At 40.4% G+C, this 25,933-nt stretch overlaps 2 protein-coding genes across 2 annotated transcripts in view; both read right to left on the bottom strand.

Annotated features, from left to right (window-relative positions):
- Positions 1-25,933, bottom strand: part of LOC139947870 (guanine nucleotide-binding protein-like 1) — a 395,329-nt gene that overhangs the window by 186,156 nt on the left and 183,240 nt on the right. The gene's annotated exons all lie outside the window — the stretch shown is intronic.
- LOC139948120 (ubiquitin carboxyl-terminal hydrolase 20-like) lies at positions 378-25,286 on the bottom strand. Its single transcript, XM_071946160.1, has 25 exons — positions 25,157-25,286; positions 24,256-24,358; positions 23,271-23,324; positions 20,965-21,027; positions 19,354-19,559; positions 18,422-18,504; positions 17,664-17,733; positions 16,599-16,712; positions 16,123-16,201; positions 15,179-15,782; positions 14,510-14,601; positions 11,933-12,102; positions 11,458-11,528; positions 11,296-11,329; positions 10,923-10,968; positions 9,808-9,928; positions 8,548-8,613; positions 7,945-8,071; positions 7,257-7,320; positions 6,449-6,554; positions 5,805-5,886; positions 5,270-5,378; positions 4,235-4,340; positions 2,853-2,921; positions 378-2,297 (listed from the first exon to the last, which is right to left on the bottom strand). Exons 2-25 carry the CDS (start codon positions 24,331-24,333, stop codon positions 2,128-2,130), a joined length of 2,784 nt encoding a protein of 927 aa, XP_071802261.1. The 5' UTR covers positions 24,334-24,358; positions 25,157-25,286; the 3' UTR covers positions 378-2,127.

A 25,933-nucleotide genomic window follows, 5' to 3' on the forward strand; every position in this document is an offset into this window, starting at 1 on the left:
TTATATCGAATGAAAAAGTGGTGGCGCCATACAGAAACGTTTCCATTTTTGGGGGAGAAAATATAGTTAGCTGTTGCAAACCACACACAACCAAAAGGAACTGATATATAAATGAAAAAAAAAATAAAAAATTAAAGGAACACGTTGCCTTGGATTGGTCGAGTTGGTCTTTGAAAAGCGTTTGTAACCGTTTGTTATAAAATGCATATGATTAGAAAGATCATATGCATTTTATAACAAACGGTTTCAAACGCTTTTCGAATACCCACTCCACCGATCCAAGGCAACGTGTTCCTTTAATGACCTTAACCTATTATTTCTCAGACGAATAATTCTGGGAAAATTTGACAAGAATCTTTTTCTTTTCATACATTGAAATGTAATGTTTATTTATTGAACAAAGAGTTAACATCAAGAGTTTAATTCTAGAAGACTATTTGTATTTATTTATTTATAAAATAATTACCATTAACACATTTTTTTGCCTCAATCCTGGTTTGTCAAAATCTCTTTGATTATTGTTTTGTTTGTTTACCGTATTCAATTTAATTCCGAGACAGTAGACAATTTAATTGACATTCTTGAAATAAATTAATTACCAACCAAAAAACTATTATTTAAACATTTATACAAATTGCAAAGGTATATATCCTTTAAACAAAAACCTTCCATAAATAATAATTTGTATGTGTTTTTTTCTCAAGCAACTAAAGTCTTAAAGGCAAAGAACATTTAGGCAATATCTTTGTTTGGGGGGTGCCTGTCAGAAGCCATTCAACCGAAAACTGCCGTGTAGCCAGGGATGCTTAAACCCATTATACACTTTCGGAACAGAACAAACAAAAAAAGTTCACAGATTTACAAATAACTTACAGGGTTTACAGAAGGTAGTGGTGAAAGACTTCCCTTGAAATATTATTCCATGAAATGCTTTACTTTTTGAGAAAACAATTATCAATTCTCGTTGTCGAGAATTTCGGATTTATTTTGAACACATGTCATTACACGGCGAAATGTGCGGAAACAAGGGTGGGTATTCCCGTTATTTTCTCCCGACTCTGATGACTGATTGAGCCTAAATTTTCACAGGTTTGTTATTATATAAGTTGTGATACACAAAGTGTGGGCCTTTGGACAATACTGTTTACCGAAAGTGTCCAATGGCTTTAAGCAGCTCTGAAAAATCGGCCCCTGGTGGTAAGTAGTTGATGATAATATTTACAAGGAGCTGCTTCAAAATATAAACAATCAATTTAAATATATTAGAAATGTGTTGGTAGGGCTAAATAAAACTCTGTATAAATAGGTTAGATACTATAAACTTGATTTTGTGCAAAAGGACTTCTTGTGAACTCTTTCACAATTAACTCTTAGGATTTGGCGTGGTCATAAAATGAACTAGGGAATATAATTCTTTGAAGTGCCATTCGATTCCCTCAGGTTTTAGCAGCTGCTTTAATTTGCGCAGGGCCCAATTGTCGCTGAAAGATTTTTTTTTACACAAAATCCAAAACATGCCAAAAACCTTTGCACACTCCACAGACAATGCACAAAACACATGTAGTTTGCCATTTTTTGTTTGTACACGGTGTAGTACTTCAAAGATAACAGGCCTGCCCCCGACCGATTTCACGAAACTCATCGCAAGTAGCGACGCATCGTAGGGTTTGCGATGCGTCGTAGACCTATAAGACACGTCACGGCTGCAACGAGTTCGCAACTTACGACATGTAACTGGTCGCAACTTGCGACGCGTCGCAGCGCTTCGTGAAATCGGGGGCTGGTACTTCATAGAGACAACAAAGGTGTTTGCCTTCATGCCCCCTGGACAACGCCTTGGTGTCCTTCAAATGCTACCAGTAGAAATTTACAATCTCCTCAGAGGGTGCCCTATACCAAGGAGAAAATGCCTTGGGGCCCTTGCCCTTTCAAAACAAAAGGCATATAGGTCTGAGTTCAGATGTCCTTAAGCACAGGCAACATATTTGATTAGGGTACAAAACTTGCTTGTTTCCATTTCGGATGGAGTAAATACTGGGTGCCGCCAGGCTCCCTCATGTGCGCCGCCATGTTCCCTCATGGGCGTCTCAATGTTCCGTCTTGGGTGTGGCAGTCCAGTGCAACTCCTTACAATCTTGAGTCTTCCCTTGGGCTTGTGTTCTCCTCATCGGATGCGGCAGACTGGGCGTGGTCCATTAGGGTGGGGCGGTTGGGATGAAGAATGACCTCTGGTCCTCCGTCGTAGATGGAGTGAAGATAGTACCACATCTCCTTGGAAATCTGGCCGCAGTCTGCTCCTGTTAAGAAGATAAAAAAAACCACCCAAAACTATATTGTAAAAATACTGAAGCTTTCAGACCAAAATTAATAATGATCTTTGTTATCCTAGCCAATCCTGCATATTGCCTTTTAATGAGGAAGAACATAATTTGTGTGTAAGCCCGGTTTAACTTGCTGCGATACAAATGTAAAGCAAGAACATCATTTGTATGTAAGCCTGGTTCGTACTTGAAGCGATATAAATGTGACGTCAAATTCGCAACAAACATTTCGCAGCATTTCAACTCCTGTGAAACATTTTTAGCAAAACAGATCTATGGCATCAAATTCGCTTGGCATGAAGCATTCACAGGAAGTATGAACCAGGCTTAATTAAACTCTGTACAAGTTCACACTTTTGCCAAGTTCACAGGAGGACAGTTCATCAACTGGAGGAGTCAACACCGGTATTGCCTGGTAAACAAACGCATGCTTTTAAGCAGATGACAAATGGTTCTATTGAAAACCTGGCCTAAGCAAATCCTAAAAACCTAGTAGAATAAATATGTTTTGGGAGTGAAGACTTGACTTACTCTGTCTAACCACAGCATAGCCTCCTTTCATTATTGCAATGGAGCGATTGTCAATGGGTCCTGGTGGATCTGTGGTAAAAAATTTCAACAAATAAATGTATTGAATATGATAGTTTAACATTTTTTAAAGATGTTGTATACGTTTAGTAATTGGAACCCACGGTTTGTTTCAATCCTATATACATGTAACTGAAGATGTATAACATAAAACTATCCCATAAAAATTTCTTTTCAGAAGTAGCACCTATTTCATGTAATACACTAGCTTTAAAGACCTGTTTGAACGAAAATGTCAAGTCGTGAACGTTGCTGAATTTCACTTCAAATGTTTTCAATGAATAAGGAAATCGAGTCATATGATAATATAAATAGATTTCAATTGTGTAAAAAAACAATCATTTTGAATGCCCTTATCCAGCGCTTTTCTGAGAGGTTTAGAAAGCCCAATCCACGTAGTTCTCAGTGGGATTTGAACCAGGGTCATAGAGGTGGAAGGCGGGGAAAGATACCACTACGCCAACTTGACTGCCCAAATGAAACCAAGTTGGGGCTGGAAGGACTAAATAGTCGGGGCTCAATTTGAAAGAGCTGCTTTCAATCACATAAAGGAGCTAAGAATTACAAAAGTACACTGGTAACCAGAATAAGGTTACCAGCTTAACTACCATGTCCCATGTAATTGTTACTGGTATCCTGCTCATTTTTGCTTAACAGACAATTGTTAAGCAATATTTTTTGCTTAAAGCAGCTCTTTGAAGTTTTGACCAGATCTCCATAAGGTTAAATGATAGTTTTGATGTGTTATTTTCCCCCCGAAACAAGGAACAAGACTATAATTGTTCCAAAGTTTGTGGGTTCAAATCAAGTATATGTGGTTTTGTTCACAGAATTCTGGAAAGGACTGAGTAAACAGTGCTAACACACATATGTCTTAGGGTTAAAAACCAGAATGAATATTCTTAATCCCCAATGCAAATTTATCATCTATCAAGACTATAATTGTTAAAGGAACGCTACAGAATTGGTAAGTAACAAAAATCGTGAAGATCACAGGTTTACATAAAACTTACATGGTCTAAAGATGATGATAGAAGAAAACATCCCTCAAAATATTTCTGTCTTTATTTGATGAGAAATAAATAAATCTAATTTCGCGTTTGGAGTTAATCGCTCAGAGAGCGTTTTATTCATTTTTGTTTTGGCATCAATACAATGCAACATTTTGTAATCAGTTTGTCACCGTCTACCGTGACCCAGATGGCCGATCGATCTCAAACTTCTACAGGTTTGTCAGTTTATGTATATGGTGGAGTGCATAAAGTGTTACACTGCCAGCAAATTTTTTGCTAGCAAAACCAATACTGTAATGTGCCTTTAAGTACCTTTTTGTTTGGCTTTGACGAATGCCTCCCAGAGCTTGAACCATGCCAGGCTGATACAGTAGATGATGGAGTCAGGGGAGTCATCCCTTGAAAATGCTTCATTCAGCTGTCAAGATGGCAGAGAAAAATAAACCATATATCAATCTAAGATTCAAGGGGGTGGGGTGTGTCTAAAAAGGTTCAATTTTTATTTGGTTTTCAATGCAACTCCATATGGACACCCGTACAGGGCTCAACATTTATACTGGACTGCAGGCTCAAAGCCAGTGGTTGTAGCGTTGGGCCAGACAAGTCCGGGGGTCTTGTGTTTTGCAATTGTATAATAATACCTTATTGTGTTTATATCTTGGAACAGAAACAAATCATATTCAAATGCTGACCTTGAGTCTGGAAAATACCTTTCAATTCTGTTCAGTATGCTCAATACCCCAAAAGACAGATGAGATAAATTTTTGCTTACAGTGCATTTTAACAGCCAATAAAGGATGATCTCAAATATATATATATATTACAGTTTTCTAATAGCTGGAGTCTGTAGGAACATAACAAAATATAACAAGTCTCTTACCTCGCGTCAAAACATGGTAAAAATGGTTTTTCCTACAGAACGCTTCTAGCCAAATTTCTGAAAAACGCGGGGTAAAACAAACCTGCGTGACTAAGGAATCGTGATGTCAGTGGCGGCTATTTGGTGTGGAAAATAGCGCCCTCAGTTTGCCAAAGCTGGAGAACTGTGTTCACACCCAGTTAGGGGAATATCGTCACTGGCGTCACGAGGTCATTATAATAGATAAGCCGTTTTTGACTCTCGGCTGAAAAAGCTGCGTGTATTTTGACTCGAGTTATTCGTTACTAAATGCAAATATTGAGAGTATCTTCGATGTCTATTTGGCCATAAAAAGGTAATAGTTGAAATATTGAGATCATCCTTTATTGGCTCTTTAAATGCATGTTATCAGGGCTAATGAACCACTGAATAAAGAACATTTGATGATAGTTTTAATGTCTACAGTGTCTGTATCTAAATGGACTTACCTTGATGAAAGTCTCCATCTCTTCCTTGCGTCTTCGTTCGATCTGCTCAGCCTCAGCCTGGCAGGTTGGACATCCGTACAGATGGTTGACGGCCGGCCCACCACCATACCTAGCATAAATCAAATCAAACAATCAGTGATTAGAACCGTGGGCTTGTTACGTAGACAAAAGTTTAATCTCTAAAGATTGCAGACCAGTGTAGCCTAGCCAACCTTCCGTGATTAATAAAAAATATAACACACTTTTGCATGAATCGTTTTAAAAAATAACCACTGTCTAGTGTGAATATTGAGCTATAAGACCTGTGAATTGTGGAGTTATTCTCGAGCCCTGAGAGATTTTGTCATGTCAGTGCCAACATGTTGTATCTCCTACAAAAGCAACTATGTTACGAGCAATTGTCAATTGTTGTATGTTGCTTAAAATAGCCAAGATGTACACACAAAGCAAGTACACGCCGAGATACTACACTTTTGCAGAAAACGAGATACAATGTTTTGCCCTGTGGCAACGCTTTAGAAGTTGTTGGTTTCACCTTTGGTGGAGGTACTCCCAGACGGGTTGTGGAACCTTGACAACGAGCTGGTCAACGTAAGAGGCTTTGCTTGGCGGAACACCTGACAAATAAATAAAATTAAATAAAAATATAAAAAAGTGTCACTGTCTTATGTAGGGTGTTGTGACCGAGTGGTTACAAGCAAGTTCAGGGCCCAATTTCATAGTGCTGCATCAGCAGAAAATATTGTTTACAGACTTTTCTGCTAAGCAGAAATGCACAGGATACCTGTCACAAATTGTACACATGACATGGTAGTTTGGCTGGTAACCTTATTCTGGTAAGCAAAATTTTGGTTGCGCTTAGTATTTTGTTCTGCTTAAGCAGCTCTATGTAATGGACCCTTCCCATGAAATATGCTAATTACATTCACGCAAGCGTATAGACCCTGTTGGTTGACAAAGGCCATAGAGTTGTGCACTAAGCAGACGCGTAATCGCCTTTTGCGTGACGCACCCATTAGCCGTGTATAAAACAGCGCGATGTTCCCTCATTTTGCCAACCAAAACGTTAGTGCACGTGCTACGTGCAATTTACATATTTCATGGGAAGGGTCTATTGGCCCAGTAGTGTACTACCTAAAGGAGAATTGCCAAAACATAAACATTGTTGATAGGACATACCTCCATGCTTGCATAGGAAGTCGTTATTTGAGATGGGGCCTGGCTCAGCAAAGCTGTTGAACTTATTCAACCATTGAAGAGAGACGAAGAAATGTAGAAAGCTTGGCTGCAGGAGAAAAAAGAGAATTATTATTAATTGATAAAAAAGCAATTCCTGATTGAGTTTGTTTTATTTTTATGAAGAAAAAAAAACAAAAAACAGAAATTATAAAATGAGAAATTGCGTAACATTACAAGGCCGGACAGCAACTTCAAGGTGAGGGCAACACTTCACTGATTTGTTTAAGACAGTGGACACTATTGGTAACAAGCTTGATTGGTAATTGTCAAAGACTAGCCTTCACAGTTGGTGTATCTCAACATATGCATAAAATAACAAACCTGTGAAAATTTGAGCTAAATTGGTCATCGAACTTGCGAGATAATAATGAAAGAAAAAAACACCCTTGTCACACGAAGTTGTGTGCATTTAGATGGTTGATTTCGAGACCTCAAATTCTAAATCTGAGGTCTCGAAATCAAATTCGTGGAAAATTACTTCTTTCTCAAAAACTACGTCCCAACTTTTTACGAAGCAATTATGGTTGCTCAAGGGCATAAGTGTCATGACCGGGCTTCAAACCCTCACTCTAATGCTGACAACATCAGAGTATGGGTCCGGTGACTTACTAGGGAATAAAATGAGGGCCAATTACACTCAGCACAAAGCAATTTTGTTTACTGCGTTAAGTGCACAGTCAACTACAATCGCTAACCCTCTGACAATCGTAGCCGACAGGCTTTAGGATGTTCTAATTTTCCTACTTACCTCATGCTGTTCAAACAGATCAGAAACTTTCTGTCTCTCCTTTAATGCATCCTCAGACACTTTTCTGCAAGCAGACACAAAAAGATAAAAATAAAATAAAAACTGTTGACGATGTGGTTTGCGGTAAGATATCTTATTGCCTGGTAGATAATGTTCTTTTGAGAACTTGCTATATATTCTGCTACGGCGGAGTAGTTTTGTCGGAATTCGGGAGACTTCTCAGATCTGCTTGTTAACTACTACTCGGGCCCAATTTCAAAAAGCCTGTAAGCACAACAATTTGCTTAGGATGAAATTTTTGCTTTAATGAAAACAGGATTACCAACCAAATTTCCACGTGATTTTCAAGATTTAAGCAAACAACAGCTGAATGCCAGTAACAAGCAATATGCAACAAATCGAATTTGGTTGGTAATCCTGTTTTTATCGAGAAAGAAATTTCATGCTAAGCAAATGTTTGTGCTTAGCAGCTCTTTGAAATTGGGCCCTGGGCAGAAGGTAGGAAATCGGCTGGGACTTCTACTTTCACTTAGTGGATTGAGGGGACTTCTCATGATTAAACTTCCCGTTCAAGCTGGTCTTTAACAACATTTGCACTTCTCAAGGTTGCAGGTGGAAGTCCTGCTCTAGTCAATTTATTTTTGTTCACCCTGACATTAAAAGTAAAGTCCATGAAAATATGACTTACTTGTAGAAGAGTACGTAGGCCTCACAGTTGGCCACTTGGAGGTCACTGACCTCAGTGACGTACATATCATCATACTCGTACCACTGACTACTTAGCCAATTCTGGCCGTAACTCGTGTAGTGGCCGCCTGTAAGAAAAGTAAAATGGAGAGAATTTATTAGAGTGCAGGACTTACCCCAGGAATTTTACAACTACAGGAAGATTCCACTAGTAACCGACTCCCCAGTTAGCCCCAGTTAGCTAAAAAGGTTTGACTGGCAGGGTGGAGGGGTGTAGGAAAGCTCAGAACATACGGGTATGCAATCAAAACATAATGTAACACCTATCAGTATGCCAGCGTTTGCACAACTGTTGAGCGTAGCATGCAATTTGACCCTTTGAGAAACGGCATCTGAGGATGTGACAGGAATTTGAACATTTTGCAAAACAAATGTTTAAAATACACTGTTACGCTTTTTAACAAAAAGGGCATTTATAACTGTGAATAAAAGAGTCGTGTCTCGGTCTAAAAACGGTCGTTTAAAACCTTGCAGGGTCGTGAGCGGCACATCTTCTTCGATGATGGGGGGGGGGGGGTAATGAGGATATAATGAATAGACTTACCTCCAGCTGTTCCGTGGTGGCAAATAACGGCTGTCAAATCATAGAGGGGGCACTTGCTGTTACACTCTAGTGACCAAAAGACACAAATACGTTTACTAAAATGCTATTACCAATTCCTGACACCAATCTCAATTGGCCTTTTTTAGATTACGGTGGACACTATGGGAGTGCACTGTTTGTGTTAGGTGCATGTAAACAAATTTACCCAAAGCTTTGAACAAATGTCCTTTGGGCTCACACTTCAGCTATTCAGGGGTTCAAGCAGGGTAAAGTGCGCAGTTGACTACAGTCGCATTGGGTCTGAAGGGGTGAGTGGGTTTCTTGGGTGACTAAAGTTGCCATTGGGGCTCAAGCAGGGTAAAGTACACCGTCGACTACAGTTGCATTTGGTTTGAAGGGGTTAGTGGGTTATCTTGGGTGACTAACTTCGCCATTGAGGTTCAAGCAGGGTATAGTGCGCAGTTGACTACAGTCGCATTGGGTCTGAAGGGGTTAGTGGGTTATCTTGGGCAACTAAAGTCGCCATTGGGGTTCAAGCAGGGTATAGTGCGCAGTTGACTACAGTCGCATTGGGTCTGAAGGGGTGAGTGGGTTTCTTGGGTGACTAAAGTTGCCATTGGGGCTCAAGCAGGGTAAAGTACACCGTCGACTACAGTTGCATTTGGTTTGAAGGGGTTAGTGGGTTATCTTGGGTGACTAACTTCGCCATTGAGGTTCAAGCAGGGTATAGTGCGCAGTTGACTACAGTCGCATTGGGTCTGAAGGGGTTAGTGGGTTATCTTGGGCAACTAAAGTCGCCATTGGGGTTCAAGCAGGGTATAGTGCACAGTTGCCTACAGTCGCATTGGGTGTGAAGGGGTTAGTGGGTTATCTTGGGCAACTAAAGTCGCCATTGGGGCTCAAGCAGGGTATAGTGCGCAGTTGCCTACAGTCGCATTGGGTCTGAAGGGGTTAGTGGGTTATCTTGGGCGACTAAAGTCGCCATTGGGGTTCAAGCAGGGTATAGTGCGCAGTTGACTACAGTCGCATTGGGTCTGAAGGGGTTAGTGGGTTATCTTGGGCGACTAAAGTTGCCATTGGGGTTCAAGCAGGGTATAGTTCGCAGTTGACTACAGTCGCATTGGACCTGAAAGGGTTATGTGTCGTTCACCAATACACAAACTCCAAGCCTAGGACCGAAACTCTAACAAAAACAGAACCTGAGTCCAGTGCGTTAAACCGCTTGGGCACAAATCTACTGAAGTTTGTGGCAGGGCCTACCTTTGGCAAGATACGGTGACATGTCCAGACCTTCCATGGGGAAAGACACGTAGCTGTTGATCTTGGAGGAATACGAAGACATGGATTCATGACGGAATCTCTTCAGATGAACACACAGAACCTAAAAAAAAAAAAAAAGTATTTTTTTTTTACAGGACTCGGGAAAGTACCGAATACACAGTCCTAACACAAATCGGTGTAAGGGTAAAACCAAAATTAATATAACATGTGTTAAGTCTGATACCTTACAAAGGAGTGTTGAATTTGTATTAAGGACGTCTAGTTGCAATACCACACATCCCTGTGTTCCATGGATTAAAAGTAAGGTCTTGTTTTCAAACATCTTGCTCAGTATGTTGACCAACAGTGATAAGCTTCTGACTGTGCTGTCAAATTTTAGGTCAATCTTTTTATTTATGACGATCTTTTTAAGAATGATGCACATGTTACATTTTTAAAACAATGTTGTCTCTTGCAGTGTTTCGTTGGTAATTTGACCTGTCAAATCGGACTATTTTTTTTGTTTTTGTGGCAACGAGAATGGCGGGAAGTAGGTGGACATATTTTGATTTGGTTTCACAGCCAAAAATACCTCCTAAGGGATACCGAATGCCTGCTGTTCTATCGGGTTATTCTTTTTTCTTTCTTGTAAAAAATATTCCGGTCCAGTAAATATTCTGAGCAACAAGCCCAAAATTCAAGCCCTGATGTTACAAATAAAGGACCACCTTTTCAATTGACATCTTCACAGGTTAGTTTTTTTGTATATAGACCGTATAGAATAACCCTTTTTTTGCTATAAAAGTCGCCATCTTGTAGGGCAAACCGTATGCGCGTCTAAACGCATACATCAAATGAGCTTGCAGCACGCAGCGTTCCCGGTTTGATTTCTATGGCACATGTACGTACACCCCCACGCACACGCTCACAGACGCCATGTTGTAGGGCAGATATTTGAGTAGTGACGTCATATTCAATACGGTTTATAGGATTATCCAATCAAAAGTTCAAAAAACCAAATGTTTATTTACCCTTTAAGCATTATTTTCTGATTAGCAGCGATAATCGTGATAAACGATATCGGTTTATTTTTTAAGAATGGAGATGAATCTTACCTCTGGTAGGTCAAGAACTTGTGAGAACTTTACTCCATTACGAAGCCTGTAAAAAACAAACAGAGACACTTTAAATAACTTGACAAAATTAGTGTGCTAAGTTTGATACTCACTGACCTTATGCCAAGCACCTTAAAAGTGTAATCCCGGCCAAAATGTTTGTTCACTTCTCCTGAAAAAAAACGTCCTATCCCCGTCCCCTGTCAATGTTTAATGCTCAATGTTTACTGGAACGCAGAACAAGACCCTGCAACAATGAGAACCAACATTGAAAGGGGGCAGGGGGGCCCAACGAGATATGGCCGGGATTTTAGGGTCAAACTGTTTTAACGTTTTCACCAAAAACAAGTTTCTAACAGAATCTGAAACTCACTTCTTGCACTTGTCACAGCTGTACATGTTATCTCCTGTAAAATTAAAAAGACAACAACAAAAAAACAAGAAAATATTACTCATACTCTGCAAAATAATAATAATAATAATAACAATGTGATGTGTTGTTTTGTTGTTGTTGTTGATGTTGTTGTTTACTGACCTTTAAGATCATCTGCAGAGAAGAAGGCTGCTAAACAGTTATCCAAAGTTACATGAGGGCCCCAAATCCACCTGCAGGTAGATACAAATGAAAGACAAGGTTAAGATATCAAATCTTACATTAAAGGCAGTGGACACTATTGGTAATTACTCAAAAAAAGTGTTAACATAAAAACTTACTTGGTAACAAGCAATGGAGAGCAGTTGATAGTATAAAACATTGTGAGAAACGGCTCCCTCTGAAGTAAAGTAGTTTTTGAGAAAGAAGTAATTTCTCACTAAAATATTTGAATTGAATTCAAGACCTCAGGTCACGAATTCAAGCATCTGAAAGCACACAACTAGTGCGACAAGGATGATTTTCTTTCATTATTCTCTGCCAACTTGTGAAGCAAGGCAATTTCTCATTTAAAAAAAAGGAATTCATCCCCCACTGCCTTGGCTCCAATCCCCAACCCTCTTCAACTCCTACTTACCCAGAGAACCAGCTGTAGAACCAGGACAGCCAACCCTGCTTCCCGTAGGCATCGGAGCACGGTGTGATGCTCTTGATTGGTAAGCCGTGGGACTTATGGATCCTTGCCAGGTCCTCCTTCCCAGGGATCGGGAGAGACAAGTCTTGGAACGTCTCCTTGCGAGTTGAAATCTGAAGGATCGAGGAAACAAACCACACAAAATTCAACAAGTTTTACCAATGCACCAATCATGATTAAATATTTTTCAGGACTCAAGCTCTTGTGTTTCTATGTAGGTCAAATGTTAGTAGACTCTATCTTCCGAGGTCAGAGGGCGGAAGGGGGTTGCTTAGCGTGGCGGACAGTGTTAACATCGAGCGCAGAAGCTTGCATTGTCATGTCAGGAGGACCGAGGAGAGCTTGTTGAAAGTTGCACAAAGGTACACGAGGGCAGACGAAGTTGGGCTGAAGGAATACAAGAGGGAAAGGAAGGAGGAAAGACATAAAGATTGGAGGAACAAACCACTTCATGGCCGGTTCTTGAGGTGTACTGAGGAAGTGGCCAGCAGCAAGTCATGGAATTGGTTAAAGAGTGGAGAACTAAAGAAGGAAACAGAGGGCTTGATTACTGCGGCGCAAGACCAGTCTCTAAGGACAAATGTAATGAAGGCAAGGATAGAGAAAGCAAACGTCTCTCCTATGTGTAGAATGTGCAATAAAGCAGAGGAGACTGTATTTCATATTGTTAGCGAATGCAGTAAGATGGCCCAAACGGAGTACAAAGGAAGACATGACAAGCTGGCCAAGGTGATTCACTGGGATCTGTGTAAGAAGTATGGTGTCAAAGTGCTTGCGAAATGGTACGAACATGTTCCGGAAAAAGTTGTAGAGACCGACCAGGTCAAGATCCTTTGGGACTTTAACATTCAGACCGATCATGTTATACCACATAGGCGTCCGGATGTTGTGCTATTAGATAAGACGAAGAAGATGTGTCATCTCATTGACATAGCTGTGCCAGGTGATATAAGGGTAGCTTCGAAGGAGATGGAAAAGATCGAGAAGTACCAGGACCTGGCTAGGGAACTTCGTAAGATTTGGCAGGTAAAGGTAAAAGTAGTCCCCGTGGTGGTTGGAGCACTTGGCACCATTCCCAAAGCACTGGGGAAACATCTAGATGAAATAGGGACAAATGTGAGGGTAGATCTGTTACAGAAGGCAGCGCTTTTGGGAACAGCGAGGATCCTGAGAAAGACTCTTGAGATCTAAGGCTACGGGACGTAGCCTGACTCGAGGAGTTACCGGCACAAAGGAATATGACATCTTTCTTTTGCATGCTGTGATAAAATGAAATAATAATAATAATAATAATAATAATAATAATAATAGTGGCTTCTTATAGCGCTCAGGTCCGTCACGCAGTGACGCTCAGGTCCGTCACGCAGTGACGCTCAGGTCCGTCATGCAGTGACGCTCATGGCGCTTGGTAACATTATTATGGCGCTACGGTAACATTATTACCCCTGGTCACTGGGCCTTAAAATAACTCCTCAGCTCCCTAGGGAGTATACAGCCTGTGCTGCCAAGTATGTAGAGCAATCAAGGCTAATCCATCACAAGAACCAACTCTGCCCTCACAGGTACCCATTTACCCCTAGGTGGAGAGAAGCAATAACAGTGAAGTGTCTTGCTCAGGGACACAAGTGTCACGACCGGGATTCGAACCCACACTCTGCTAAACAGAATCACCAGAGCTTGAATTCGGTGCTCCTATCCGCTCGGCCACGACACCCCATGGTAAGCAAGACAGTTAAAAGAAAAGTAAGTTACCATTTAGTCACCTTTCATTTCTGTATACCATCACAAAATGCTCAGCCAATGCTAATATTGTTGATTTCTTTAATCAAATTTTGTCAGTAAAATTAAAAATAGAAACAACCTACAACAAAAATTTACATACCATACATACTACATTGGAAAGTTTCAAAACCGGACATGAACTTTACGTTGACCTTTTAATGTGACTGGGAGTAGGTTAAACCCTGCGGCTGTTTGTGGCAACTATGGGCATTTTGGTACAATTTGCTTGTGGCCGCTATGGTCTCGAAAGGGTTAAGCATGCATGACACTAAACCAGTGCAGAATGAAAAATTAATTTAAAGACACTGGGCACTATTGGTAATTGTCAAAGACTAGCCTTCACAGTTGGTGTATCTCAACATATGCATAAAATAACAAACCTGTGAAAATTTGAGCTCAATCGGTCATCGAACTTGCGAGATAATAATGAAGAAAAAAACACCCTTGTCACACGAAGTTGTGTGCGTTTAGATGGTTGATTTCGAGACCTCAAGTTCTAAACCTGAGGTCTCGAAATCAAATTCGTGGAAAATTACTTCTTTCTCGAAAACTATGGCACTTCAGAGGGAGCTGTTTCTCACAATGTTTTATACTACCAACCTCTCCCCATTACCCGTCCCCAAGTAAGGTTTTATGCTAATAATTATTTTGAGTAATTACCAATAGTGTCCACTGCCTTTAAAGTGTATCCCAAATTATTACAGACTAAACTAATAATAACAAGTACTTGTCACTTACCGTGTCACAGGTCAGACACTGCACAGAGCTTAGGATCTTGCCATCAAAGACATCAGAGACAATACTGCGGTATTTCACACTCGGCTTCTTGCCTAAATGCAAAGGAGGAAAAGAAAAAAACGTAACGGTTTCTAAAACGTATAGAAGGTGCAAATAAACGGAGGATAGTAAAGACATTTGAAACATCTTTCCAATTTAATTCAATTAAAAGACAGTTGATCAAGAACATGTATCGCAGTTAAAAAATTAATTGCACATGTTGATATCAAATTTGTTTAAAAATACATCAGACAAATGTGAACAATTGAGAAAAGGCAACAATAAAATACATTGTTAAAAGTGACATTGCAAAAAGCAGAAGGCCAGACATTAAAACGTAAACCACAAAAAACCAAAGAATATTAGCTCATGATATTAAACATCAATTAAAAATCTGACTAAACACGCAGCACCCGATCAAAAGGCAATGTGTACCTTTTATATCAACAAGGCGTGGGTTTATGGGGTCTTCAAGTGATAAAAGAATTTCAGACAAAAATATTTCTCTAGAGGAATTTTACTGGTATGACATTAATAATCAATGAACTTTCAGATGGAAACTGACCAATCTTTATATTAGAAATAACTAATTTAGTAAAAGATTGTATTTATAATTTATTCGCCCAGTACCTCTGTTAGAATCTGCCTTTCTGAGCGCCATTTCCTCGTGGCTAGAACACCGTGCCATCTTGCCATGACCTCCGACCTTATAACCCCTCTTGTCCTCCTGTTGTATCTCCATCTCTTCCCCGTCGTCCTGCGCCTCGTTGCACGGTTCTCTCATCATTTCGCTCTCGTCGATATCTTTCTCCGTCGACTCCTTCTCGCGGTCCTCCTTCGAGAACACTCTCTTCGTCGACGACAACGACCCGCGTAGAATCTGAGCATCCCCGGATTCCGTTGGTGGCACGTCGGCGTCGGACTCCGATAAGGTTTGCTTCCGGTTCCTACGGTTCTTGAGGGCGTCCATGCTGCCGGGACGACCGGAGAGCCGCGGCGACGATGCCTCGTCCGATGTTAGACCGGTATTCTCGCAGCTGTGGTCCTGCATGCTGTACTCTCCGTCAGATTGGCAGAGGGAGTCGTTAGAGCGTACGCGGCGAGGGCGCTCTACTGTGGGACTGTTGGTTTCGTCCTCTTCGCTGCCCGAGGGGTTGTCGTTCTGGTCTAGCAGGGGCTCTTTTAGCTCATCGTGGAGGCGATCCATGAAGCAGCGTAAAAACTCCTGAGTGTCCTTTTCATTCAAAGAAATTCAAGTGAATAAATAGTTTACTAAAGAACAGGCACAAAAAACCAGATATGCTATTTTTTCAATTATATTTACCAGAAGGTAATCCACACTTAACCATTATTGCTTCATCCTTTGGATGGGACGTAAAGCGGTAGGTCCCGTATGTTACAAAAGGTGCTACATAGGACTCATAATTCAAATAAATAACTTCTTGAAAAAAGTTGTCTCTCTTTGTTCTAGTGCCTGGAGCACCTTATAGGTGGATATGTGCCCTATATAAGATTAAAATGTTATTAATTTTGGCAAATCAAATTATAAAGACAAAATGGGGATAAACTCTCACCTGTTGAGTAAAACCTTTGAACATAGGAAAGACAGAGCGGATACTGTTGATGAGACTGGATGGAGTCAAATAGCTGGGTCTGTTCACAAATGAGCAAAATATTTCATAAGACAAATATTACTGACCAAGAGAGAGCACATATTTTTTTCTCTCAGTATTTCTCTCTATTTTGTAGGGAGCATGGCTCTGACCATGTTTCGAAAATACTACAATATATTCTTAACCTTTGTTTTATCTAGGGTGCGTTCGATTAGCTTCCTTGGGTCGACCCCACGGCCTGACAAGAGCTATTAGAACGATCACTCACCCTGTCATGGTGGCGTCATGCAATATAAGTGCTCTTATTATTGTTGTAAAATGAGCTAAATAAGAACAAGTTATTATTATTATTATTATTTAATCATTATGAAACCCATTAGACTTTGGGACGGATGAATAAGTACAATTGTGAATGAGATGCAGAGTAAAAATGTTACCTTCTTCTGCCCCATATCTCCTCCATGAGTTTCTGGTAGCTCTTTGCTAGGTACGGCTTCTTCTCCGTTTTGACGTAACTGTCGCACTCCAAGAAGAAATGGGTGAACGCAGGACTGGGGAAGGAAAAACAGGATACAGTCTCAAAGCACAACCTCGCTACCATGGGCAACTACACCTCTCTGCACTAACCCCTGCTAGGGATATGCTCATAACGCCGATTGGCTTCAAAAAGTAAATACTTTGCGTGCACGCTTGTACTTTGCGTGCACGCTTGTAAACAAATTATGAGTGCTTGTATAGTGCTAATAGGACGCTTAGTCCATTATAACGAGAAACATATAAATTGACATATTAAACTTGAGGTCTTAAAATCAAATTCGTTGAAAATTACTTCTTTCTTGAAAACTACTTGATTTCAGAAGGAGCCGTTTCTCACAATGTTTTGTACTATCAACCTCTCACTATTACTCGTTACGTAGTAAGGTTTTATGCTAATATATATGTGTCCAGTGCCTGTAAAGGTATTATAAAGGATGGGTCTAAATAAATAAAAATAGTCGCAAACAGTGTTCATGTTTGGTGCGGTCAACCATTATATGGAAAACAACCATGTGAAAAGTTGGTTTAAATCTATTGTGTGAGTCAAGAGAAAAAAGTGAATTTTCAAAATGATTTGCCTTTGGCGATCAACTAAATAGGATAACCAAATGAAACAATAATAATTTAATAATTTGGACGCTAATCATCCTTACTCGCAGCCAAGAGCTAAATTGCGAAGGACGCCGCTACGTGTTCGAGAAGCAGGCATGCAAGGGCGGCTTTGGCTGCCAGCCACATCAACCTGTTATGACCACGGAGCACAGCCAAGATTGAAAGTGTTTGGTCTGGAAAACCCTCGTGGCACAGCAGAGAACCAACGCGCAACTCAACTCACATACAGCCCTGGCCGGGAATCGAACCGGGATCACCTTGGTGAGAGGCAAGCGCTTTACGCACGGCCAACCGTGCCACCAAATAGGAATAAATCTACTCAAAAAGCCATCCCCACACCACACAGTACATACCAATTTGATAAAGCCTGGATACCAGCACTGATATAACAAGTGTTGCCAAGGTTACGCAGTCCCGTCAAGCCTTGATCAAGAGGAAACACAAATAATAAAAACATTATTACTTATGAGGCAAAGTTCACAAAGTCATCTCCCTAACCCCAGGAAAATACTGAATGTTGAAGCGCCATGAGCGTCACTGAGTGACGGATATGAGTGCTATAGAAGAAGCCACAGGCCTGCGAGTGGACCCTAAAAAAAAGAGCTACATGATGTAAGAACGATCGTGCAACATCAAGTGAGCGGGCGTCACGCATTTACGCTGGTCGAATAGACCGATCCATTAAGCTCCGCCCCATTGCGTATTGACCAATCACAACGCAACGAAGGTCTGCAAATAAGGTCCGACATGCCTGCACGTATCTTGGCGCGCGCGGCAGAGTTGTGCAGAAAGGCATTGGAGAACCCCACGTGTTCTTGCTCACACGTGCGTTGTGGGTGGAGCCTATTAGATCGGTCTATTGGGGCCCCCATTAAACCAGTAACTTGGCTTATCTCACATTATTGAAGTTGTACATTATTAATGCCAAGGCCTAAGGGGGACAGCATTTTTGACAAAAACAAATTATGAAAAGAAAAAGAAAAAAGAAAAAGAAAAAAAAGGGAAATAAAAAATCGGCCTGATCAATAAAAAAGCAGATATCCGCTTTAAAGCGGAGATTTCACAGGCCTGTATTATTATCATTATTTGTCATCTGATTTCAACAACTCACCTCTCGGTTTGGGGTCTTTGTTTAAAAACTCATCTAGAGCTTGAGTGACTGGGGAATCCAGACGGAACAGATAGGGAGACCGGCTGAAAGAAAATTTGTCAATACTTATTCATAATAGGATGTATACCAATGTATACGTTAAGTTTGTGGAACCTTTGATTGTTTTAATTTTATATGAATGTAGATGTATACAAAAGAACTACCCTGTGAAACTTTCATTTCAAAAGGGGGTGCATTTTTTAGATATTGCTGAAAAATCCAGAGGGAATATGTCCATTGCAGGAAGAATAATCCTTAAAGCCATTGGACCCTTTCGGTAAACAGTATTGTCCAAGGCCCACACTTCGTGTATCACAACTTCAATATCAAATAACAAACCTGTGAAAATTTAGGCTCAATCGGTCATCGGAGTCGGGAGAAAATCCATCCTTGTATCCACGCGTTTCGCCGTGTCATGACATGTGTTTAAAATAAATCCGTAATTCTCGCTATCGAGAATTTTTTATTGTATTACTGTTTTCTCAAAAAGTAAAGCATTTCATGGAACAATATTTCAAGAGAAGTTATTCACCACTACCTTCTGTAAACCCTGTAAGTTATTTGTAAATCTGTGAACTTTTTTTTTTTCTGTACCGAAAGGGTCCAATGGCTTAAATATAAATACACAATCTGAGAAGCGTTACTGCAGTAATGCTTCTCAGATTCAGATTTTGGGGCATAAAAACTGATATATTTTTACATAACCACAGTACTTCACAGTGAAATGTCTCTCAATGGCTATACTATCGAAAGCTGCTGTATACTCAAAATAAGTTGAACTGTGTTTGAGTGCTTGATTTGGTTATACTGTGCTTGATTTGATTATTCTGAAAAAGCTATAGCAAAATGCACCTGATCTGTAAACATTAGCCTTAACATAAACCTACATGTACCTCTGTGGCATGTCCCTTGCGGCGCGTTGATGTGCGGCGCGTTGATGTTCAACGCGTTGCACCTCTCTCTCTACCACCACACGGTGGCGCTTTGTCACCTCAACACTGCCTTCTTTGATGACGCAGTCCGGGAACGCTTCTTCCTCGCAGGCGGAGCACCAGATGCGGAAAGTGTGTAAGTTGAGATTCAGCTGGTGGTTCGTTATCTGTGAACCAGGGAAAAAGGTTAACCAGTTACAGTCCTGCGTCCTACAGTCCTAAATTTAAAAGCTTTGGATATTGGGAAATCAATATTTATTATTAGGTTTTACCCGTACACCCATGTGTTAAGCACTGTATACTCAGTACTTTCCCTGAATCCTGTGGAAAAAAATCCACAGGCATTAATCGTACACCCGAGTAATACTCGGGTGTACGATAATTTGAGCTGCCTCAAGCTATCGGGAATGCTCCGTGGTCTAGCGGTGTGACATCTGCTCTCTAGCAATGCGAAGGTCGCGATTTCGAATCCCATACAAGTAAAGCCTATGATTTTTTTACAGGACTTTGGAAAATAACATGGGCTGAAGGAGGGCGATTCAAAAGAGGGCGCTATCAGAAGAAGATCATATACAGTTCGCCAGAGTCCCCTTGGGTACAGAATTTCCTGCCACATCGGACTAGCCAGGAACACCCCTTGTCTTTTAAAGACACTAGACACTATTGGTCAAAAAACTAGCCTTCACAGTTGGTGTATCTCACCATATGCATAAAATATCAAACCTGTGAAAATTTTAGCTCAATCGGTCATCGACCTTGCGAGATAATAGTGAAAGAAAAAAACACCCTTGTCACACGAAGTTGTGTGCGTTTAAATGGTTGATTTCGAGACCTCAAAGTTCTAAACTTGAGGTCTTGAAATCAAATTCGTGGAAAATTACTTCTTTCTCGTAAACTATGGCACTTCAGAGGGAGCAGTTTCTCACAATATTTTATACCATCAACCTCTCCCCATTATTCGTCACCAAGAAAGGTTTTATGCTAATAATTATTTTGAGTAATTACCAATAGTGTCCACTGCCTTTAAGATAAGTGTAACTGGTTTTTCTTATGTGCTGTACACAACACACAACACCAATTTTCAGTCCCATCTGAATCAATCATGGTTAAAGGCACTGGATACTATTGGTAATTGCTCAAAATAATTGTTAGCATAAAACCTTACTTGTTAGCGATCAATGGAGAGCTGTTGATAGTATAAAACATTGTGAGAAACGGCTCCATCTGAAGTAACGTCATTTTTGAGAAAGAAGTTATCTCTCACTAAAATATTTGAATTTGATTTCGAGAACTCAGAATTTGATTTTGAGGTCTTGAATTCAAGCATTTAAAAGCACACAATTTCGTGTGACAAGGGTATTTTTTTCTTTCCCTATTATCTCGCAACTTCGATGACCAATTGAGTTCAAATTTTCACAGGTTGTTATTTTGTGCACATGTTGAGAGATACACCAAGTGAGAAGACTTGTCTATGACAATTATCGAAGAGACCACTGTCTTTAAGTATGTTTCACAGAAATTAAGTGTTAAAGTCAATACTTTTAAATTCTAATAAGGTTGACATTTTCTTACCTTTGTGTGCTCTGAACTGTGATCGTTAGCTGTCTCCCCACAACCAACAAATCCACAATTCTCCTGTAAACAAAATAAAAGCCATACTTCAATGAGGTCGTTCACACGCCGTACTAAAGTTGGTCTAAGTCCACTTAGACCGGTTCGGGTTCAACTTTTGTGCGTGTGAACGCAAATAAAGTTAGACCGGATCGGGTTTAAACCCCAAAACTTAAACCGTCCAGCGAGGCGGTCTAAGTCTAAACCGGTTCGGGTTTATCTTTTAACACTGCGTGTGGACAGAATGACATCCGGTTTTAACTCACAACGGACGACCCATTGTGTGGTTCAATGCACACGCCCGGGACCCGGAGTGCTTGTATACGGTTTCTGTTGCCTCTGATGCTGAAAAGCACCGAGTATTTATATTACTTTCTTGCCGCTTACCGAGTTGGCGAAACCCTCTCGATCGGTGTACAGTTTAACACAGGCCCACGCCCATGAGTTATTAAATTCTGAAACAAAATTATATTTTCCAAGCTTCTTTTGTTGAGTGTCCTACAATAAATTGAAACTGTTTTTTCATGCGTATACTACGAGCGCAGCGAAGAGGCATATTTTGTAATGTTTCTCACATGTACAGCGCTGCCATCCCATAGTGATCACTCTCTGATATCCCATAGTTATCCATCACCGATCCCGTGGATGTGCCTTTCTATTGCCGTCACCGTTACTAGCGTGCTGTACTGCCAATCTAGGAGAATGAACTGCAGTGGGCGCGAGGCTGTGTGTAGGGGAAATTCCCTACGCCAGCAATGACCACGTTGTTGGGAAGTTGGGAAAATACTGCAAAGTACATGTATTTACGTAACTTGCACGTGTGTAGTTGTGTTTATGAACGAATCGGAATAAAAATCGCGGCACCAGCTTTTGAGAGACCGCAACTTCCAATCGATTGAAGTACAAACTAAAAGTATTTATTAAATCGGAAACGGTGGTATAAAACAAAACACAAAAATGAAACGTGTTCTGTTTCAGGGAATATGGACAATATTTTGGTGAGTTTTCTCGGCGGTTTGTATCAATATTTTGTTTGTTAAAAAAAATAATTTCGAGTCGTGTTCATGTTTGTTTTAAGTGCCCATATCCTCCCAACGGTAAAACTGTTACCGCTTTCGATTGAGCCATTTGTATCCATTAATTATGCCCTGTCTGATCATCCAGGGCATGGGGCACTCAGTATCTCGGCATACTCGGTGCGTGAATCTGGTGAATAAAACCGGATGTTAGAGCAACGGGGTCGCGTCTACTTTGACCTCTTAAAACCGAAGATAAACCGGATCGGGTTTAACTCTGTGCTGTCTGAACGCAATGGGTTTTTATTTTTACGACCACCCCCCGCTGCTCGTAAAAGTTAGACCGGTTCGGGTCTAAGTTAGTACGCTGTCTGAACATACCCAATGAGGTTTCAATGAATTAGGTCATAGATTGAGGTCATAAAAAATCTACCTTTTGAAATTAAATTAGTTTTATTGTTCTTACAGTTACATGGTATTAAAGGAACACGTTGCCTTGGATCGGACGAGTTGGATACAATGATCCACACAAGTTTGCCTCGAAATTGCATGGTTTTCCTTATACTGTGCGAACTAACACGGTCGGCCATTTATGGATGTCAAAAATTTGACTCCCATAAATGGCCAACCGTATTAGTCGACGAGGTAAAAGGAAAACCGTGCAATTTCGAGGCATGTTTGTGTGGATCATTGTATTCTACTTTTACAACATCTTTCTAATCATATGCATTTTATAAAAATCGGTTACAAACGCTTTTCAAAGACCAACTCGACCGATCCAAGGCAACGTGTTCCTTTAAAACAATCAAATGGTTCCAAGAAACAAAGGTATAGGCCTACTTCGCCTTTTAAGGAACACATTGCCTTGGATCGGTTGAGTTGGTCTTTGAAAAGCGTTTGTAACCGTTTTTTATAAAATGCATATGGTAGAAAGATGTTGTAAAAGTAGAATACAATGATCCACACAAACATGCCTCGAAATTGCGTGGTTTTCCTTTTACCTCGTCGACTAACACGTCGGCCATTTATGGGGGTCAAAATTTTGACTCCCATAAATGGCTGACCGTGTTAGTTCACACAGTAGAAGAAAAACCACGCAGTTTCGAGGCAAACTTGTGTGGATCATTGTATTCTACTTTTAAAACATCTTTCCAACCATATGCATTATATAAAAACGGTTACAAACGCTTTTGTTTTGACCAACTCGTCCGTTCCAAGGCAACGTGTTCCTTTAAGGTATGACTAACTTACATGCAAACACATCCAAACATTTGGACCCCTGGCATCACAAGAATTACAGCACCCCTGCACAAAAGAACCAAAAAAGAATTTAAAAACATTTTATAAGAGAGAGATTTCAGTCTCAAGCCCAGTTCATACTTCCTGGGAAAGCTCTGTGCGAAGCAAATTTAACGGCACAGCTCTGTTTTCACCGCGAATGTTTCACAAGCGTTGGGCTGTGCTCAACTCTTGGGAATAGTTATTTGCGACTTTGTGATGTAAAAATTTGCTTTGCGTTCGCAGGAAGTATGAACCGGGCCCAAGTCGTCACTCGCGTCATAACTGGCGCTTCATGGTTTACGGCTCTAATGATTGATTTGTTGAGTGACATGACAGTTAGAGTTCACCTGATCCGACCATCTGAGCCTGGGTCGTCCTGTCTACCTTCAACCAGGCATGCAACTGCCCGTTGAAAAAAAAAAAAGGAATATTTTTAAAGTCACAACGCAAGTGCGGAGCGAGGCAGTCGAAACGCCACTGGACATGATACCCACAATGGTACCCTAGAAAATGTTGAGGTTTATTATGCTCTTAGGTGTATTGTTAGCATGTACTAGGCTTATTTTACATGATTGTAGTTGTACACTGTTGTTGCCAGGCATATATTAGGCAAAAAAAAAAAAAAAATCCGAAGAAAAAAAAAGAAAGAAAAAAAAGTTTTTTTTTTTTTTTTTTCACGTAAAAACAAAAAACAAAACGCGGAATTCTGCAGAAGCGGAAGAGTTGCATGCCTGTTCAACTCTTACAAATCCATCTTTCAAGGTGGTTGCATTTTCTCCTTGTTACATTCCCAAAGTACTGTACTGAACGTACATCTATGTGGGATCCCAGCTTCAGTAATCACACTCTCATTCATTACGTCGCACTGTCCGTGAAATTCCTAATTCTGCGCCAACACCCTAGCTTTTGAGTTCTGAAAGATAATGACGTTCGGATGAAAGTTACAGATCTGTACCTGTGCACGTTGGCGCAAGTCCTCCTCGTGGAACAGAGCAGTCCTGGATGCATGTGGACATCCCCGGCTGTTTCTCATCACGATCGCTTCACACTACGATGACCTACAATCAAGAAAATACAATGTTTAAATAAACCTCTTTGTTTACAAGGGAGGGAGAAAAATTTCCATATCCTGCCAAAAAAGCTACTTTTTTATTCGGGAAAGGTTTCCATATCCTGCCAGCCACCAATTTTTTATTTGATAATTAAAAAAAATAGTATCTAATTCACCATTTTAAAATGAGATATTCCATTTTGTAATAAAAATGAATGAATGAAGGTTGCAATAATTGCATTGTAACCCTCCTACCTAGTCACGTCCTACTGCCTCGGGGGAGAAGGGTTACGATAATCGCGACTAGGGCGAGGCGGAAGGTACTTCTAATAGAAACGTAGTATAAGGCTCCCCGTCGTGACAGCCCTATAGTTTATAGATTAGAATTGTAGGCGAAGGGGGATTGGCTAAAATTCTGTATTTATCCACCGTCACCACTTCCCCCTAAATATCAATTATCAGGTCAAATTAAATCCGTACCTCCTTGCATTGTTCAATAGCGTATGCAGAGCAGAGGAACGGCTGATTGATAAAATGTTTTTACAGGAACGAAGGAGAGGCACTGCAAATGTATAATAAACACCATGGAGGTCTAGACCTAAAATATGAATATACCGAATATACCCTTTGCCATGTCCAATCTTACAATGTACTAATTCAATAAATAATCGCTCAAAGACAATACAATTTCAATTAAAAATCTTAACTAAAAAAAAACTAAGGGGTAAGGACCACATCGTGACGGTCATTTGAAAATATCTCACTTCAACAAGTTTTCCAGACCTACGGGTAACAAACACCTTACCTTAATTATATCCCAAAACGTCATGTAAATAGACAGCAATATCTCTTGAAATTGATCTAAAACTCGAACATTCTATGACGATCGTGAGGACTTTTCCGCACCAATCAAAAAATGATACGGCGTTTTTTTCATTCTTAAAGCCCGCCCTCATTCGACGGCTACTAATAGTTTTAAAATTCCTTTTCATTGTCAAATCCTTTCATGGGCGGGGTTTCGGTTTTTTTAGGGGGGATGGGTCATTTTAAAATAGCCCACCATTCAGTTTGATTCAAAAACTACCTCCGCATAATTCAAGTAGGCTAGGTCGTAACTTTATTATAATATTTTAAACGCAACAATACATTCTTTGTTATAGGGGAGTCAGATTGGCGTATGGGTGTCCCTTGCCACGCCTTTCCACTTCGGGTTCGAATCCTACTATTCCGGTATAGGCACTAAACATGGATTTGGTTTTTCAGACCGACTGATGCGTGGATTTTTCCTGCAATAATTCTCTATGATTTAACTCCCACCTAAACTGATTTTCCCCTTCATTTTCTTCTCACCTTGTCCGTATGCTGAAAAGGCTCAATTATCATAGATGTAGATTCTCATGTAGAAGTTGTGCTTCGGTGAAGCAGCAATTTAATTTGGGCCACTTTTCATTAAACCACAATTTGTGTCTAGTCCCCATTGTGCTGTATGTTATTCATATTGCGTACCGTTTAAACCTATACCAGTGCCAGACTATTAATTTGTCACGCAAATCTCACTTTGGTGACATTGCCAAATTAATGA

Source organism: Asterias amurensis, chromosome 15, assembly GCF_032118995.1.
Source record: "Asterias amurensis chromosome 15, ASM3211899v1".
NCBI lineage: Eukaryota > Metazoa > Echinodermata > Asteroidea > Forcipulatida > Asteriidae > Asterias > Asterias amurensis.

Excerpts from the sequence above, each read along its gene's own strand:
- LOC139948120 (XM_071946160.1), bottom strand. The coding sequence starts at position 24,333 with ATGAGAAACAGCCGGGGATGTCCACATGCATCCAGGACTGCTCTGTTC. Across the intron at positions 16,713-17,663 it reads ATCCAGGCTTTATCAAATTG|TCCTGCGTTCACCCATTTCT; the intron begins GTATGTACTGTG and ends TTCCTTCCCCAG. Across the intron at positions 16,202-16,598 it reads GAGATATGGGGCAGAAGAAG|ACCCAGCTATTTGACTCCAT; the intron begins GTAACATTTTTA and ends ATTTGTGAACAG.